The sequence below is a fragment of the Macrobrachium nipponense genome, chromosome 34 (assembly GCF_015104395.2).
Source record: "Macrobrachium nipponense isolate FS-2020 chromosome 34, ASM1510439v2, whole genome shotgun sequence".
NCBI classification, from domain to species: Eukaryota; Metazoa; Arthropoda; class Malacostraca; order Decapoda; family Palaemonidae; genus Macrobrachium; species Macrobrachium nipponense.
In genome coordinates, this window is record NC_061095.1 from 28,349,213 (window position 1) to 28,366,330 (window position 17,118).

At 43.7% G+C, this 17,118-nt stretch overlaps 1 protein-coding gene across 1 annotated transcript in view; it reads left to right on the top strand.

The window, feature by feature from the left end:
* Nucleotides 1-17,118, top strand: part of LOC135207998 (acetyl-CoA carboxylase-like) — a 460,030-nt gene that overhangs the window by 39,255 nt on the left and 403,657 nt on the right. Inside the window, exons 2-6 of the mRNA XM_064240089.1 lie at nucleotides 1,578-1,729; nucleotides 11,242-11,371; nucleotides 11,629-11,796; nucleotides 11,974-12,105; nucleotides 14,377-14,591. Coding sequence (XP_064096159.1) covers nucleotides 1,578-1,729; nucleotides 11,242-11,371; nucleotides 11,629-11,796; nucleotides 11,974-12,105; nucleotides 14,377-14,591 — 797 coding nt within the window. The remainder of the gene's footprint in view (nucleotides 1-1,577; nucleotides 1,730-11,241; nucleotides 11,372-11,628; nucleotides 11,797-11,973; nucleotides 12,106-14,376; nucleotides 14,592-17,118) is intronic.

Below are 17,118 nucleotides of genomic sequence, written 5' to 3' on the forward strand. Positions count from 1 at the left end.
CAATGAACTTAATTAAAGTAACCCATAATATAGGAAGTCCCAGTATGGAGGACCAGGAATTCTTACGAGGCAGCATGGCGCCGCCACGAGACAACCAGGGAACCGTATATGACCTATTAAGAGGAAAATACAGGTACCCGGAAGATAAAATTGTGGTAAAATATTACTTATGAGTTACTTAACTTAGCCGTGGCAATAGCTGAGCGTTCCATGGTAGAATACAGTGGTAAATCCAGAAATAGCACAGCACAAGAAAAAATGGCGACTTGTCGCTAGCGCTAAAAATTAAGGATGTCCGCTAGGGGCGATGCTGTCCGTGGCGTCCTCTAGTAGTAGTTAGTAGAAGGCTGCATCGCCCGTCTGGTATCAGCTCTCTCTTGGGGGATTCTGATAGGAAGTTCTAATTGGTGTTTGTCTCGTGGTAGTGTTCCACACTCGCCCTATTATCATACCGACACTTTTTTTTTTTTTTCTTTTTAAGAGTGAGCGAGTCAGTTTTACTGACATTTTCTTAATTTTGTTTTTCTCTGGTAATTTTAGGTTAATTTTACTAGAAAGAATGATATTAAGGATCCTTTTCATAGGGCCGACACGAGCTGAGCCCAGAAAAGAACACTGTTATGCTTTGACTTAATTTAAATGTTCAGTTGTTAACATGTGACTTAAAAAAAAATTGTTTATGGTGAGGAAACAAAAGCTGACATTGTATATGAAAGTTGCTATATATATGTTTATTGCACCTGACAGTTTCGTACACAAATCTACAAAGTTCCTGAGTTAATAGTTAAGCTAGAAATAAAATAAAAGCCATACTTACAGGATGTATGATTTTGTTTGAAGGGATTGTGTACAATACTTCTAGTTGCCTTTAATTTAAGAGAATCCAGCTACATTAACAGGATATTTATATTAATTCTCATTACGGTGAGGCTTGACATTTACAGGCACTCCCCGGTTATCGGCAGACTCGATTAATGGGGATCCGGTTTTATGGGGCTTGTCTAGCGCCATAAAATCAGCAATTTATGGCACCATAACAGGCTGAGTTTCAGTTATCAGCACCTTAAGGTACTGATAATTGAGTTATGGTGCCATAACATACCTAACAGAGGTGCCATTAACCAGTTATCAGTGCCATTAATCAAAACTTGGCACCATGAGCACCATAAGTTGACAAGTTTCAGTTAATAGGGATTTTTGCTTATCAGTGCCCTGCTGAGAATGGAACCCCCACTGATAACTGGGAACCGTCTGTATATTTGTAGTTCTCATTCCTGCAGTCGATTTGTATTTTTTTTCTACAAAATTTAGCCTTTCAGATGTGAAGGAGGTTGTGTATGACTAATGTTAACAAGTTTCTCCTTGTGAAGTTTTTTGGTATCTGCTTGTATACCTGTTTACAGCCTGGCTGAACTGTTCAGTAACTAGTGTGCCCCCTTCAACTGGTAGTCAATTGCGTTGCCAACATGTTAGGGGTAGATTTTTGTTGTAACATGAGTCCAGACTTGTTCATGTGATATTTATTGCCTGAAGTATAATTGATTGTTGTGTACTTGACTTCAACCTTACCATTTCAGATGCTCAGTTAGAGAAACCGGAAAGTGATCAATGCACAAAAATGGCAGACGTTGAACAGAGATATGTACGTCCTCCAGATCACAAAGAGTTTTCGTTTGGTACACCTCAGGAGTTTGTCAAGAAATTTGGAGGGAAAAAAGTAATTACCAGAGTAAGTAGCCATTGGTTATATTATTACATACAGTACTGTATACGTAGTACATATTTTACATACAGTACTCTATATTCTTTTACTCTATTGTATTAGTATGTAATTATATTGTCCAAAGTATGATTATTTTTTCATGTTTTAGTAAAGAATGAGACCCATTGTGAATAACTGTAATTTTTGAGAAAACACAATAAAGGTGCATTACCTATTATTTTTATACATTCAACTTCCCTGCCAGATATATACTTAGCTATAGACTCCGTCGTCTCCGACAGAATTTCAAATTTCGCGGCACACGCTACTAGGTAGGTCAGGTGATCTACCGCCCTGCCCTGGGTGGCAGGACTAGGAACCATCCCCGTTTTCTATTCAGAATTCTTCTGTCCGCCGGTACCATCAACATTGTTGTTGGGTTCCTCTCGATTGGTTTTCTTTTTATTTCACCGGCAATTGATCTTCTTTGACCGACTTTTGGTGACGTATCTGGATTGTTGGATTGGCATACGCTTTGTGGACTGTTTTGTGGACTTGATTTTGGATTTTTCTTTAAATATGTCTGACTCTGGTATGGTTGTTGAGACGTTGTGTGATGTAGGCTGTAAGGTGAGGTTGCCGAAAGCTTCGGTAGACCCTCACACGGTATGCAAGAGGTGCAGGGAGTATGAATGTTCTTTTACTAATACTTGTAAAGAATTTGAGAACTGAGTGAGAACGAATGGAAGAATCTAACTAATTATTTAAAAAGTTAGAAAGAGAAAGAGCGAGGAAGGCTCTCATAGAAGTTTAAGTAGTTACTAGATCTGAACTAATTCCAAGCTTGGGATCTTCCCCAAGGGTAAGTATTGCTACTTCTCCTTCCATTGCAGCCCCTTCTCCTATTGCAGAACCTGTAGATCCAGCGAAAGAACTTGCAGATCTAAAAGCAGCCTTCAAAATAATGGAAAACAAAAATGGCTGCCATACAAGGTAAGGCTAGTGATTTTGTCATTAGACAGTGATATAAGTGTCCCCAGTGTAGTGGAGGGGGCATCTGGTCGGCTCAGCAACGCTCCTAGGTCTAGACCTCTTCCAAGCTCACATGCCCAGAGGAGAAGGAATGTCGAAAGCCGAAAGGATGTTGTTGGAGAATCCCACCGATCAGGTGTCCCTTCGGCGGTTTCTGTAACACCCCAGACTGCCAAGGACCGCTATTGTAAAAGCGTCCTACGTGAGTGTTTCTCGTCGTCGGGATCTTCATCACCGAGACGTGATTGGAGAAATTTCCGATCGATCTCGGCCTCTCAAGAGGAGTTGGAGGGCGACAGACTATTGACTCGAGCCCTGAAAACTTCCCTGAGGAGTCTCCATCGGGAGTTAAGAAGGCGAGAAGAGCCATTCTTCCAACCAGAGTGAGAAGGAGGCAGGAGGTGGAGGCTATGGACTCCTCCCCTCCTCCTTCCCCTCCTCCCGAAGAGGATAAAGAGGAGGCTACAGGTTCATGATGGCGATGCAGGAACAGATTTCGTCATTTGTAGGAGTCCTGTCAAAGAGCCTCCTAGAAAGGAAAGACACTTCCCTTCCTATTAAAAGATCCTCCAGACGTATGGAGGTATCTACCTCCAGGATCGATACTCCTACACGAGGTGAGGTTTCCTGTACGAACCTGGATGAAACAATCACACGTCTGGCACCGGCCAGGAGTGAGGAGTCACCCAGGAGGCAGGAGCCAAGAGCCAGGAGTGAGGAGTCAACCAGGAGGCAGGAGCCAAGAGCCAAGAGTGTGGAGGCATCCAGGCAAGAGGCAAGAGCCAGGAGGCTAGAGCCAGAGGCAAGAGCCAGGAGGCAAGAGCCAGGAGGCAAGAGCCAGGAGGCAAGAGGCAGGAGTCAAGAGGCAGGAGCCAGGAGCCAGGAGGTAGGAGTCAAGAGGCAGGAGCCAGGAGTCCGAGTCCGGGAGTCAGGAGGCAGGAGTCCGGAGTCAGGAGGCAGGAGTCAGGAGTCAGGAGGCAGGAGCTCAGGAGGCAAGAGTCAGAGCCAGAGTCCAAGGAGTCGGGGGACTCGTTCCTGGAGGTTATGACTCTTCGCCAAATGGAAGCTCCTCTCCTTCAGAACATAGGAGGTCTTGGAAGGACTCTTCCTCAAAACGAGAACGTTCTCCTTCGTCGGATCGAGGGTTGGAGACGAGTTGTCTGACGACGATCCTCCTGCTAATGAGGGGGACTTTCGAGTTACAAAGTCTTGGCCTCTTTACTACTACAAGAGTTTGGAGATTCTCTTAGTCCTGCAGCTCCTCCTTCTCCTCGTTCGCTCTTTTCGAGCTCAGCTACGGCTAAATCGTCGGCATTCTTGAAAATGAAGCCTGCGATATCAATGAAGAAGGCACTCCATTCTTTAGATTCTTGGATGGACAAGAAGAAGGAGTTAGGAAAGACGGTATTCTGCATGCCTCCTTCCAGATTGCAACGGGAAGAGAGGTATTTGGTATGGGACAGGAGAGACTATGGGTCTTTCTTTACCCGCCTCTGCAGATGCCGACTTTGCCAGTTTAGTGGAGGCCTCTAGACGTCACTCCTTAGGATCGGTCAGAGCGACGTGGAGCACTTCAGAGTTGAACCACTTTCTAAAGGGGACTTTTTTGTCACTTTAGAGGTGTTCAATTTTCTGGATTGGTCGCTCGGAGTTCTGGCCAACAAATCTAAGGATCCGGAGTTTCTGAAGAACCCAGAAATTCTCCATAGCGTTCTGTCCTGCATGGACAAGGCAGTACAGGACGGTTCAGGTGAAAGCGGCTTCACTTTTCGGTGCTGGTCTCCTGAAAAAGAGATCAGTGTATGGTTTCCCTTTTATCGAAAGGGGTTTCTCCGAGCCAGAGGACTGCCTTACTGTTCGCCCCGCTATCAGATCATCTGTTTCCTTCTCAGTTAGTCAAGGATATATCTCGCTCACTAAACTGAGAAGGCAACACAAGACCTACTTACTCAAACGTCCAGAAAGGACGGACGACCGGTAGTGGCGACGGTTAAGAAGGAACCTCGTCCTACTCAGCAGCCCTTTCGTGGAGGTGCAACGGCTCGTCCCCCTGCCAGGAAGAAGAGCTCTGAAAAGAGAGGAAGGTCTTCATTTAGACCATTCAAAAAAACAAAAAAAAATCTAAGTGACTTGTTGCTCCTCCAAGCACCAGTGGGCGCCAGAACTCCTGAACTGTGCAGGAGTATGGGAACAAAGGGGAGCCGACCCTTGGTCAGTGTCGGTCCTGAAGAAGGGATATGTAATCCCCTTCGACGACAAACCGCCCCTAACATCTACGCCTCGGGAACTGTCAGCGAGGTACAGAGACCCGTTAATGCGAAAGACTCTTCTTCAGATGGTGGAGCAAATGTGGGAAAAAGAGGCCATCGAACTGGTACAAGATCCACACTCCCCGGGATTTTACAATCGCCTTTTTCTAGTACCAAAGGCATCGGGGGGGTGGAGGCCAGTTCTGGACGTAAGCGCTCTGAATCGCTTCGTACGAAAAAAAAGAATTTCGTATGGAAACGTCCGCCTCTGTCATGTCGGCGCTTCGCCCAGGAGATTGGATGGTCTCTCTGGACCTACAAGACGCCTATTTCCCACGTTCCCATTCACCATCAGTCAAGAAATATCTTCGCTTTGTGATAGGAGACAAGATCTTTCAATTCAGGGCTCTGTGCTTCGGTCTGTCTACAGCCCCACAAGTATTCACCAACCTCATGGCGAATGTAGCAAGATGGCTTCACCTAGAAGGGATAAACATCTCCCTCTACTTGGACGACTGGCTGATCAGGGCCAAGTCGAGGAGTCAGTGCTTGGAGGACTTGGAAGTAACAAGGAACATGATAGATTCGCTAGGGTTGCTCGTCAACCTCGAGAAGTCACAACTGATCCCCAGCCAGAACTTGGTCTATCTGGGGATTCAGATGGATTCTCGGGTTTTCGGTGTATATCCTTCGCGAGAAAGAATTGCTCGAGGTTTGTCGAGAATCTCGAGCTTCTTAGAAAGAAAACAGCTCAGCGAGGGATTACCTGAGCCTTTTAGGGACCCTGTCCTCATTGGAGAAGTTCTTCTCGCTAGGGAGACTTCACCTTCGCCCTCTTCAGTTTTTCCTCAAAGAGGTGTGGAGCTGGAAGACGGGTCAACTCTCGGACATCTTCCAACTTCCACAAGAAGTAAAAGAGCATCTGAGGTGGTGGATCCCTCAGCTTCAAAAGAACGAAGGCTTATCGCTTGCTCTGCAGAACCCAGACCAAGTTGTGTTTACCGACGCTTCGGAGTCGGGATGGGGAGCGACGCTGGGAGCAAGGGAGGTGTCAGGCACCTGGACAAAGGAACAGGTGTCCTGGCACATCAATTGCAAGGAACTTGTGGCCATACACCTAGCCTTAAAGTCCTTCGAAAAGATAGTCAGAGACGGGGTATACAGATCAACTCAGACAACACCACGGCTCTGGCTTACATAAGAAAGCAAGGAGGCAGCACTCGTTCTCCCTCTATCAGTTGACAAAACACCTGTTAACCTGGACGGAAGAAAGAGGCATAACTCTCCTACAAGGTTTGTTCAGGGATCAAAAATGTGAGAGCGGACAGACTGAGCAGGAGAAACCAGGTCCTTCCCACAGAATGGACTCTTCACGAAGAAGTGTGTCGAAGTCTTTGGTCCCTGTGGGGGAGACCTCACATAGACCTGTTTGCGACGTTCCTATCCAAAAGAATAGAGACCTTTTGCTCTCTAGTAGAGGATCCGAGAGCCTTCGCTATAGACGCGTTTCTCATGGATTGGTCGGGTGTGGACGCTTACGCCTTTCCCCCGTTCAAAATCCTGGGGGAAGTGCTCAGGAAGTTTGTAGCTTCGAAGAGCACGAAGTTGATACTCATAGCCCCATTTTGGCCAGCCCAGGAATGGTTCACGGAGGTACTGGAGTGGATAGTGGACTTCCCCAGATCGCTTCCAAACAGACACGATCTACTCAGACAACCCCACTTCGAGAGGTTTCATCACAACCTCCCAGGTCTCGCTCTGACTGCCTTTCGACTATCGAAAGACTTGTCAGAGCGAGAGGCTTTTGTTTCTCGCGAGGCTGCGGGCTCTATCGCTAGAGCCCGCAGAGCTTCGACGAGAAGAGTATACCAGTCGAAGTGGGAAGTCTTTAGGAGGTGGTGTAAGGTTCAGAAGCTGTCCTCCTCCAGTACCTCTATAGTGAATATTGCCGATTTCCTTTCCTCCTCTTTCTGAGAAAGGAGTCACACCTATCTGTCTCGACAATAAAAGGATACCGAAGCATGCTGTCTTCGGTTTTCAGGAATCGAGGCCTAGACATTGCTAACGACAAAGATCTACACGATCTAATTAGATCTTTTGAGACGTCGAAAGCAGCTACTCCTAGAACACCTAGTTGGAATCTAGACGTGGTCCTGAAATTCCTTTCATCGGACAAATTCGAACCTTTACATTCTGGCGTCCTTCCGCGACGTGCACCTGAGGAAATGCTTGTTCCTGGTGGCTCTCGCTACAGCCAAGAGGACGAGCGAATTACACGCTCTGGATTCCACGGTGGGGTTCAAAGGGAGATGCTGCCATCTGTTCTTTCCAGACAATGTTTCTGGCAAAGAACGAAAACCCATCAAAACCTTGGCCCAGAAGTTTTGAGGTAAAAGGCCTATCTAACCTGGTAGGCAGAGAGATAGAGAGATCTCTCTGTCAGTGAGGAGCTACTTAAATTCATATTTAGAGAGGAAGAGACAGATGGGAGCTTGTCAACAAGGTCTTTGGTGTGCAGTGAAGAACCCCAAACGACTCATGTTCCAAGAACGCCTTAGCTTTCTTTTTGTAGGAAGCGTTATTACAGACGCTCACAAGAAACTGCTCTGAGGCATCCTTCGGTCTTCTAAAGGTCAAGACGCATGAAGTAAGAGCAGTAGCAACGTCTTGGCGTTCCAAAAAGAACATGTCTCTGAAGAATATCATCGAGACTACATATTGGAGGTGCAATTCAGTGTTTGCATCTCATTATCTGAAGGACGTGAGAGTGACCTATGAGAAGTGCTTCCACTAGGTCCTTTTTTGTATCAGCCAGAATACAGTACTGGGTCTTGGAGCAAAGACTGATCCTTAATTTTGGTGTTTTTATCGTACATAAACCCTCTTTGTCAGATATGTGCTTGGTTTTCTAGTAGCAAGCTCACTACTGTCGCACGGGAGCAGAGTGTCATTGCTGGTAGCGATCAAGGGTATGTATGACTAGTAGGGGATACAAAAGTGTATATAATGAAAGTGTAATTATGTTTTGAGTTTTTTGGTGTTTGTGAGGAGTTCGGGGATGACTCCTTACAATCTTAGAACTAACATGGATGTTAGGATCAGGTGATCTGGATCGGTTTTGTGCTCCTTGAACAAGGTGTATTGTCATGTAAGTGGAATAGCACCCAATGACAAAGGCCTTTAGGCTCTGCCGAGTAAGTGGATAAGACCCCATTGGCAGACCCACAAGAACTCTTAGCCATAGATCATTATCTCGCTGAGGCTCTTGAGGCTAAGCAGACTACAAGGCAGTAGCCGCGAAGTCTTCAGCCTAATAAGGTAGGAACCAAGGTTTATAAATACCTACAACATATGTTGTTTACCTGTCTATTTCAGTAGTTAGCTGTCTCTTACCCACACCACCAATGGGTGCTAATCAGCTAAGTATATATCTGGCAGGGAAGTTGAATGTATAAAAATGATATTGTCATGTTACAATAAAGTTTTTATACATACTTACCTGACAGATATATACGATTAATAGCCCACCCAGCCTCCCCGCAGGAGACAGGTGGAAGAGAAGAATTCTGATTAGAAAACGGGATGGTTCCTAGTCCTGCCACCCACCCAGGGCAGGGCGGTAGATCACCTGACCTACCTGTAGCGTGTGCCGCGAAATTTGAAATTCTGTCGGAGACGACGGAGTCTATAGCTAAGTATATATCTGTCAGGTAAGTATGTATAAAAACTTTATGTAACATGACAATATCATTTCAATAAAAATGATCAAATTTTCATTTATTTATAACATTAATGACAAGGTAAAGAAGGAATTTCCTAGTTATACCTGGTTAGATTGGTAGGCTGATTTTCTGCCCTCTCACTTGAAGTTAACTCGAGCAAGTTTCCAGCTGTCCAGTCACTCTGCTTTGCTGCCATTGTGAGAGGTTCACCTCTCTGAGCATTGACTGTTTGAAGGAATTTCACTCAAGGTTTTTGTGGTTTGTCGTTGAATTGTTAATCTGACATTGTCATCATCTGAGAGTTCAGTCAGGATCTATGAAGCAAATAATTGCTCAAATAGATTTCCTAAATTGAAGTATTTGGTCACTCACTGTAAGGATTGTATAAGCCAGACTTGTAATTTAGAAAATAGTTGTAAAGATTGTGAAGGGTGGGATATGGAAAAAAAACTTATGTTTTGCTTAAACATAAGAAGAAATTTAATAGAAAACAAGGAGGTATGAAGTCAGTCAATCTTTTGAATTTAGTCCAAGATCTTCCGGAGATAGAAGCAAGAGGATTCATTTATTTCCTCAATTCATTTTGGGAAAGATGAACATACTAGCAGTTTTGCTGAGCCAGAAAAAACCACATTCTTCCCACAAACTTGACCCTTAATATTGGAAGTGTACAAGCGACTATGGAGAGTATGGGGAATCTTTGCCACCTCCAAGAAGTGTCACCTTCCAGTACATAAATTCTTCCCCAACCCAGATCATCGAGCATGAGTGATGATAGACACAATAATAATGGATTAGAAGATATGGACATTTGTATTTATGTATACCATACCCCATTTGCCATTTTGAGGAAAGGAGTCTCAATAGAGGTACAGTATTACTGATTCTGAAGCTTCCTTATCACGTAGTTGTTTCTTAAGGATGGTGTTCCATAAGTTTTCAGTTGGTTGAGTTGTTGGGCTATGGAGAAGTAATTACAAGGTCTCGCTACCTCTCCATCCATATACATATGGTATTCATCAATGTGAACGTATGAATATTCATGATATAAGATTATTTATTTTGCTACTTACCAAACAATCATAAAACCTCTCCCAACCTCCCCACAATCTAGTGGGCAAAAAAAAAAAATTATTGGAAGCAGGAAACTAAGTCAAGTTACTTGCAAGTGAGAAGGTAGACTACAGAGCCTACCAACCCAATCAGATAAAACATGAAATTGCTTCTTTGCCATTTTGGTAAGTTACAGCTAGATTAATGTTAAGTATTTAAATAAATAATTTTATTGGAAAATTAATTTTTACTTTTACAGTATGAAAAATTTTGCAATTTGGGTAGATGTTATTTCACGTAGATAAGTGAAAGAAATCTCTTATCGTCGCAGATGTTTACTTTCTTGATGAGTGGGAGCCCCTTACTCATTGTATCATATTCATTGTTTGGGCAATATGCATTGGTTCTGATGACTTTTTCACCTCTGGATAAAACTAGTTTAGAAAAAGAATTTTCCATTTTAGTATCAGGAAATATGATAGTACTTTGACTACCCAAAGCCAAAATGCTATTATTTCCCCCAAAGCCAGGAGAGAACAGGATAGTATATTCTTCCAAAACAAAATACAGGTAGTGTAAATTCTTGTAGATCAGATTGATTGAGCCTTATCAGTACAGTATATGAGACCCCTTAATTAACTAATGAGAACTGTGCTGTGTAGAATAGCTTACCTGGGATATTTTTATACAGTACAGTGGTCCCCCCGTATTCGCGGGGGATGCGTACCAGACCCCCCCGTGAATAGTTAGAATCCGCGAATGTTTGGAACCCCTATGAAAATGCTAAAAACAGCCTATTTTGTTAGTTAAAAGTCAAGAAAAAAAACCCACATAAAAATTTTCATACTTGTTTTTTTAATAGTTTTTATCACAAAAAAGTGCATTTTATGATGAAATTCATCAAAAAAAAACCAGGAATTTGTGGATATTTATCATAGAAAAATACCGCGAATGCGCGAATTTTCCGCGAATAATGCAGGGAAACGTTCCCCAGAGAAATCTGCGAATGTGTGAGTCCGCGAATCTGGAGAACGTGAATACGGGGGGTCCACTGTATATGATACACTTCCAAGAAAACTTTAGGAGAACAAGGTGTTTTAGGTGAACTGATATATGGTTCATTTGTATGTGTGTGTTACGAAAGGAAAACTCTAAAAGCACCACCTGTTTCATGTGAGGTTTGTGATGGTAGAACATTATTTTTTAAATTTAATTTTAAATTGTCGTCAAGAGGTTCATGCTATTTGTTGGAGATGCATTTCCTTTATTACTGCTTTTGAGGTGTCATAGATTGGTTCATGAATACCTCAAAAGACGTAGTAGTTACAGGTAGTCAGAATGTTAGCTAGATCCATAATTGCTTACCATTCCCTACCATTTCTAACATACATGCATGGAGCACTACTTTACTATTCATGGACTGTCTTGATTTTGATCAGTATTATGTAGGAAGAAATTTAAAGGAATATGCTTATCATTTCAGATCCTCATTGCAAACAATGGCATTGCTGCAGTCAAGTGTATGCGAAGTATACGCAAGTGGGCATATGAAGTGTTCAGGAATGACAGAGCATTCCATTTTATTGGAATGGTCACACCAGAGGACTTGAAAGGTATATCCTTTAATTTTTTTATAAGAAAACTACTCTGTGCGCCATATATGTGTAGTAGTACACAAGATAACTACATTTTTTTTTTCTTTTTTGCTGTGTCAGACTAAGACACATATGACAAATAAGTGATTGGTATTTAGAATTTGTAAGGAATAAGGTGCTATTTCATTTGGGGCGGCAATGCTGTGAATATTGAATCATGCTTTTATTGTGTGACATTATTGAACCTGGTGCTTATTGCAAATTTGCCTTTACAGCTGGAGCAGAATATATAAAATTAGCTGATGACACTGTTATGGTACTTGGAGGGGCTAACAACAATAATTATGCCAATGTCAAAGTCATTGTGGATACAGCAAAACGGTGCAATGCTGATGCTGTCTGGGCTGGTTGGGGCCATGCTTCAGAATACCCAGAATTGCCAGGTAAATTTTGCAGTTCTTTACTGTTAATTTATGGAACAATTGGATTTGTAGTAAGAAGTAAGCACTCTTAAGTCCCTTTGTAGAAGTAGAAGTAAGCCATTTTTTAATCATATGTACTAGTACTTTTTCTCAACTATATATATATATATATACGTATTGCTATTCTTTTCATTGCAGCTAAATTGCTCAAGCATGACATTGCCTTTATTGGTCCACCAGAGAAGGCCATGTGGGCACTTGGTGATAAAATTGCATCCAGCATTGTTGCCCAAACAGCTGACATACCAACACTGCCATGGTCAGGATCAGGTAAGATAATTGATTGCTTCATAACAATCTTAATCTTAATTTGCGGTGTGTTTCTCTTACACTGCAAATTAAGGCTAATTGAGACTGATGAGCTTTATGAACAATTTTCCTTCTTTTTACAAGAAGTAAACCATCACCTTTTAGAAAGGAATTTTCACTTATGTGACTTACCCAAACAATTACGTAGCTGAAAGCTTCCTACCACAACAGTCAAAAGTTAAAATTTTGGTGGAGACACTGCCATTGCTAGTATAGGTGAACAGGAACTGCCACTTTCGGGAACACCTAGTACTGCTGAGCAGACGACCAACAGTTCATTTTCTGCCGGCTTCTGATTAACATTGGTGGTTCTCACAGCAGTTGAATTAATTATTAAGTTGGACTTTAGTTCGTCAGGTGTTAGGTTTTGCAGCAAAGGTTGCAAAACTAGAATGACTCAAACCAGTAAGGACTCACACTCTAAGTGTTTGAAGGGCAGAGGTCAGGAGTGCAATAGGGATTTGACTTGCAGTGAATGTCAGAGTTGGGATGATCAAGTATGGAAAACATTTAAATCTCATTCTGATAAAATGGGAAAAGATAAGAAGAGGAAGGTGTCTCTTAGAGCCAAAAGTAGATCAGGTATAGAGGTGACGCCTTTGTCAATAGAAGTAAAGAAGTCAACTAGCTCTTCTCCACTTTGTCTGCTATCTCGCCTATCTTCAGTCCTCCTACTTCATTACCATATACTCCAGTTCTTGTGGCCCATGCTTCCAATCTCACACTATTTTCAGCTTCGAGTCCAAAATGGACAAGAAATTTGACTTTGTTTGTACACAGAACAAACCTGAGGTCTTAACAATAGGATAAATCCTCTAGCGCCAGCTGGAAACCAGTTAAAAACAATCAAAGACTGTAATTGTAAGAAATCTGTAGCATCCCACATTTAACTGAGGTGGAAGCATGTCAAGAGAGTGTACATGAATCCAGTGACACATCAGTCTTTCTGTGACCGCCATGGAGAGTAGACCCTCACTCTACTCTCCTACCCCAAAGCCAGTTTTTTCTAACCAAGTCTGTGGGTTGTTACATATCTGCACGAGCCCAGAAGACCCATGAGTGTCAACATTTTAAGACGGCCTTCCAGGTTTCCCTAGTTCACATTCCTCTGGAACTGATACAAGTTGCAGTAGATATGCTTCTCACCTTTTCCTCTGCTTCACAGCTGCTGTGGTTTGTAATGGTGGTCTGTCTCTCTCAAGGGGATATTGCCTCTTCAGGGAGATAAGGTGAGCTACATTTTTTCTTTAACATTTTGCTTTTGTTATATTGATATTTTGAAACATTTGTGTTAAGACATTAACCTCACTTCCTGCTGAAGGTTATGGGTAAATTTGTTTCATCAGGTATCTTTTTCCTTATGGGAAGAGAGCTTTGACTTTCCCCTCCTCTGCATACAACCAGGAGTTTTTGATGTCACCTTACAGGGTGTTGGCTTCCCAATGGCAGCCTCATCCTTCCAATCAGACTCTCTCTGTGGATTGATTCCAGTCTGCATGACTCCAATGTAGGTTTTAGGATATTTCATTCCATTTCATACTTTGGAAGAAATGAAAGATATGTCCCTGCAGTCTTAAGATTTCTCACGAGATTTCTTTCTAATCCTCTTTGCTTCTTGCCCTCAGCCTTACAGCTACCTCTCTGAGATTTAGAGTGGTTTCAGTACCTTGCTGAGAAAGTTCAGTAGGACTGGAATTTTAGGCTCAATATTTCTCTCCTGGCTATTCAATAAGGTCAGAGTTCCCCTACCACTGACATAAATGCTGCCCAACTAGAAAACAAGATAGTCACCTCCCCTTTTGACCCTGTGTTCTATGAACAGAATTTCCAGTCTTTTGTGAAGGAAAGACAAGGTTTCTCTCATTAGTGTACAGGGTTTAGAGTAACTTCTAATTCTGATCAGGCAAACTATTGTTTTTGATATCAAAAGCACAATTTTGAATGCTAGCCTTCGTTTTACTTTCTGCAAGGAAACACTCTTTGACTCCAAGATTCCCTCTCCTTATCTTGTTCTTTTCCTTGTACTTTTTCAGCAAGTATGCCTCTGGCCCATGGTGCGTGTTTGGGCATAAGGTGGCAAATTGATGTCCTGGATTCAGTTTTCTTCCCCTTCTTTCCCAATTGTTGGACATCTCAGTTCAAAATAACAGAACATAAAGAACAGTAAGTTTTTAACCCAAAAATTGTGTTGTTGACATAAGTTAAATAGAAATTATTTTATTTTCTTTTCAGGTCTAAAGGTTGAGTATTCAGAACGTGGTGCTGGGAAACGCCTCAATATACCTCGTGAACTATGCCGGAAAGGTTGTGTTGAAAGCTACGAAGAAGCATTGTCAGCTGCTCAAAAAATTGGATTCCCCGTTATGATTAAAGCCTCTGAGGGAGGTGGTGGGAAAGGCATTCGGAAAGCAGAATCAGAAGAAAATTTCCAAGCATTATTTAGACAGGTTTGTTTCATGGAGAGCATCTTCAAACAGTATGTGTGTATTTTTGTATAATTCAGCAGCTATTTACACTTATAGGCTATGAACACCCTTATCCCAACATACAGGCCATAGCAGAAAGTATTTCAACTGGAGTGCTGAGTCAGATTACTCAAGTCTCATAAGGCTAACCCAGATGATATGATCTTAAATGGAAGGAATAGGATGTGCATAAATGATGTGTTACATGTAAATGTGAAAACTATTTCCAGATCTTGCTAAATTTGTGCAAGTTTTACCTTCAAACTCAAGCTTACCTTATAATCTTTAATTGGTGTATTTCCTAGTTACATTGATAACAAATGGTGAAGTACAAAGTGTTACTAGTCAGAAGTATTTGTAACTGTGAATCATATGTAATACTCGTCTACAAATGAAGTTTTGTTCATGAAACTTACCTGTCAGATATATATATAGCTGTATTTCTGACGTCCGACAGAATTTCAAAACTCGCGGCACACGTAGTGGGGCGGCCAGGTGGTAGTACCCATTCCTGCCGCTGGGAGGCGGATATCAGGAACCATTCCCATTTTCTATTCATATTTTTTTCTGTCGCCGGTGCTGCAAACAACTGTTTACAGTACCTCCGTCTAGGATTTTTTATTTATCTCGCTTAATATTATCTGGATTGACTTTTGGTATCGACTTCTGGATTGTTGGATTGGCACGCGTAATAGTGGATTGGTTTTTTATTTTGGATTGGCTTTTCTGTGTACATGATGTCGGGATCAAGTACTGGAAGTTTCAGAGTGTGTGTGAGGAGTGAATGTAAGGTGAGGCTTCTTAAACCTTCAGTTGATCCTCACACAGTTTGTATGGATTGCAGGGGGCATGTTTGCTTGGTTGATGATCGGTGCAATGAATGCAAGGATTTGTCAGATGATAAATGGAAGATGTATGAGACCTATCGACGTAAATTGGATGCGCGATAGAGTCAGGAGGTCTTCCTCCCCAAGGGCAGTTCTACGAAAGGTAAGGAAAGTAACATTTCTCCTCCTCTAACACCAGTAGATTTTGCTCAACCTAATCCTGTTTTTGTTGCCTTCGGGCCCCAGTGCTGTGCTGGAGAAGGTAACACCCTTTCTCTGATTCTTGAGTCTATTCGCGCTCTCGAATCGAAAGTTTTGGCCCTAGAAACTGGCCCTGTGAAAGTTTGTGTTAGTGCCCCTAGTGTTGTGGAGGGGGCGTCAGATCGGCCCCATAATGCCTCTAGGCCTAGACCTCTATCGGACTCCCAGGACTCAGGGAGTGGGTATGTCGAAAGCCGCAAGAGGGTTACGGGGGCTCCCCACCGATCTGGCGTCCCTTCGGCAGGCCTTGTTGCTAAATCCCAGGCTGCCACGGAGCGCGCACGAGCGCGTGTTCCTGAAGGATTGTTTTTCGTCCTCCGAAGCGTCCTCCTGCCCCGCGCAAGGGGTGGAGCGCTCGGAGAGACTCGCGTTTCCGTTTTGAAAAGGACCTTTCGCTTTGAGGACGCTTCACGTCCTATGTCCTGCTAGAAGGAAGGAGGCGTCCCCTCGCCCCTCGCCCCTCGCCTTCTCGCAGGCTCAGTCCATGCCCTTTTTAGCCTTCTTCTGCTCCTTCGTCACCTACGAAGGATATCCTAGTGTCCCTTCAGGACCAGATTACGTCGCTGATGGCTCAGAGGACTCGCCCAGCAGCAGTCGAGCCTAAGCGTAGGAAGGACGTTCGGCTGCCCGTCAAGAGGACGAAGCAGTCTCATTCTCTCTCGTCTCGTTCGTCTCTCTCTCCACCTCCGGATCGTCACCGTTCTCGTTCTCCGAGTAGATCTTTCGCTCTCTCAGTAGAGGACGCTCGCCAGGACGCTTGGCGTTCGAAGCAGGACGCTTTGCGCTCTCGGCAGGGAGCTGTTGAGGACGCTCGGCAGGACGCTCGGCAGGACGCTCGGCGTTCTAAGCAGGACGCTTTGCGCTCTCGGCAAGGCGCTGTTGAGGACGCTCGGCAGGACGCTCGGCGTTCGAAGGCAGGACGCTTTGAGTTATCGACAGGACGCCTTTGAGGAGCTCGTCAGACGCTCAGCAGGACGCTTGCTTGGCTAAGCAGGACGCTTTTGGCGCCTCTCGTCAGGAAGCTCGCGCTTCCTCTCGTAGGGACGTGTCTGTTAAGACAGTTCCCGTTGCTTCTAAGGACGCTCCTCTTTCACAAGATGTCCGTCCTTCTAAGGATCGTCGTAAGGGCGATTCCGTACCTGTAGCGGGTACTTCCAACCAACGGAAGTCATTGTTCAGGATTGAGACTGCTGGACGTACGCCCTCTCCTGATGGACGTTCTCCAGTTCCTCTTAGGGAGGAAGGGGAACTTAGTAGTCCAGGGAGTTCCGTCGAAGAAGAACCTCCGGTAGGGCTTCAGCTGTCTCTGACTATGAGGTTCTTGTCAGGCTGTTACGTTCATCCTTCGGGGAGAAGTTCCAGCCGGCAGCCCCTAGGTCTCCTCCCTCTCAACTTTCATCTTCCAAGACCGTTAAGACCCC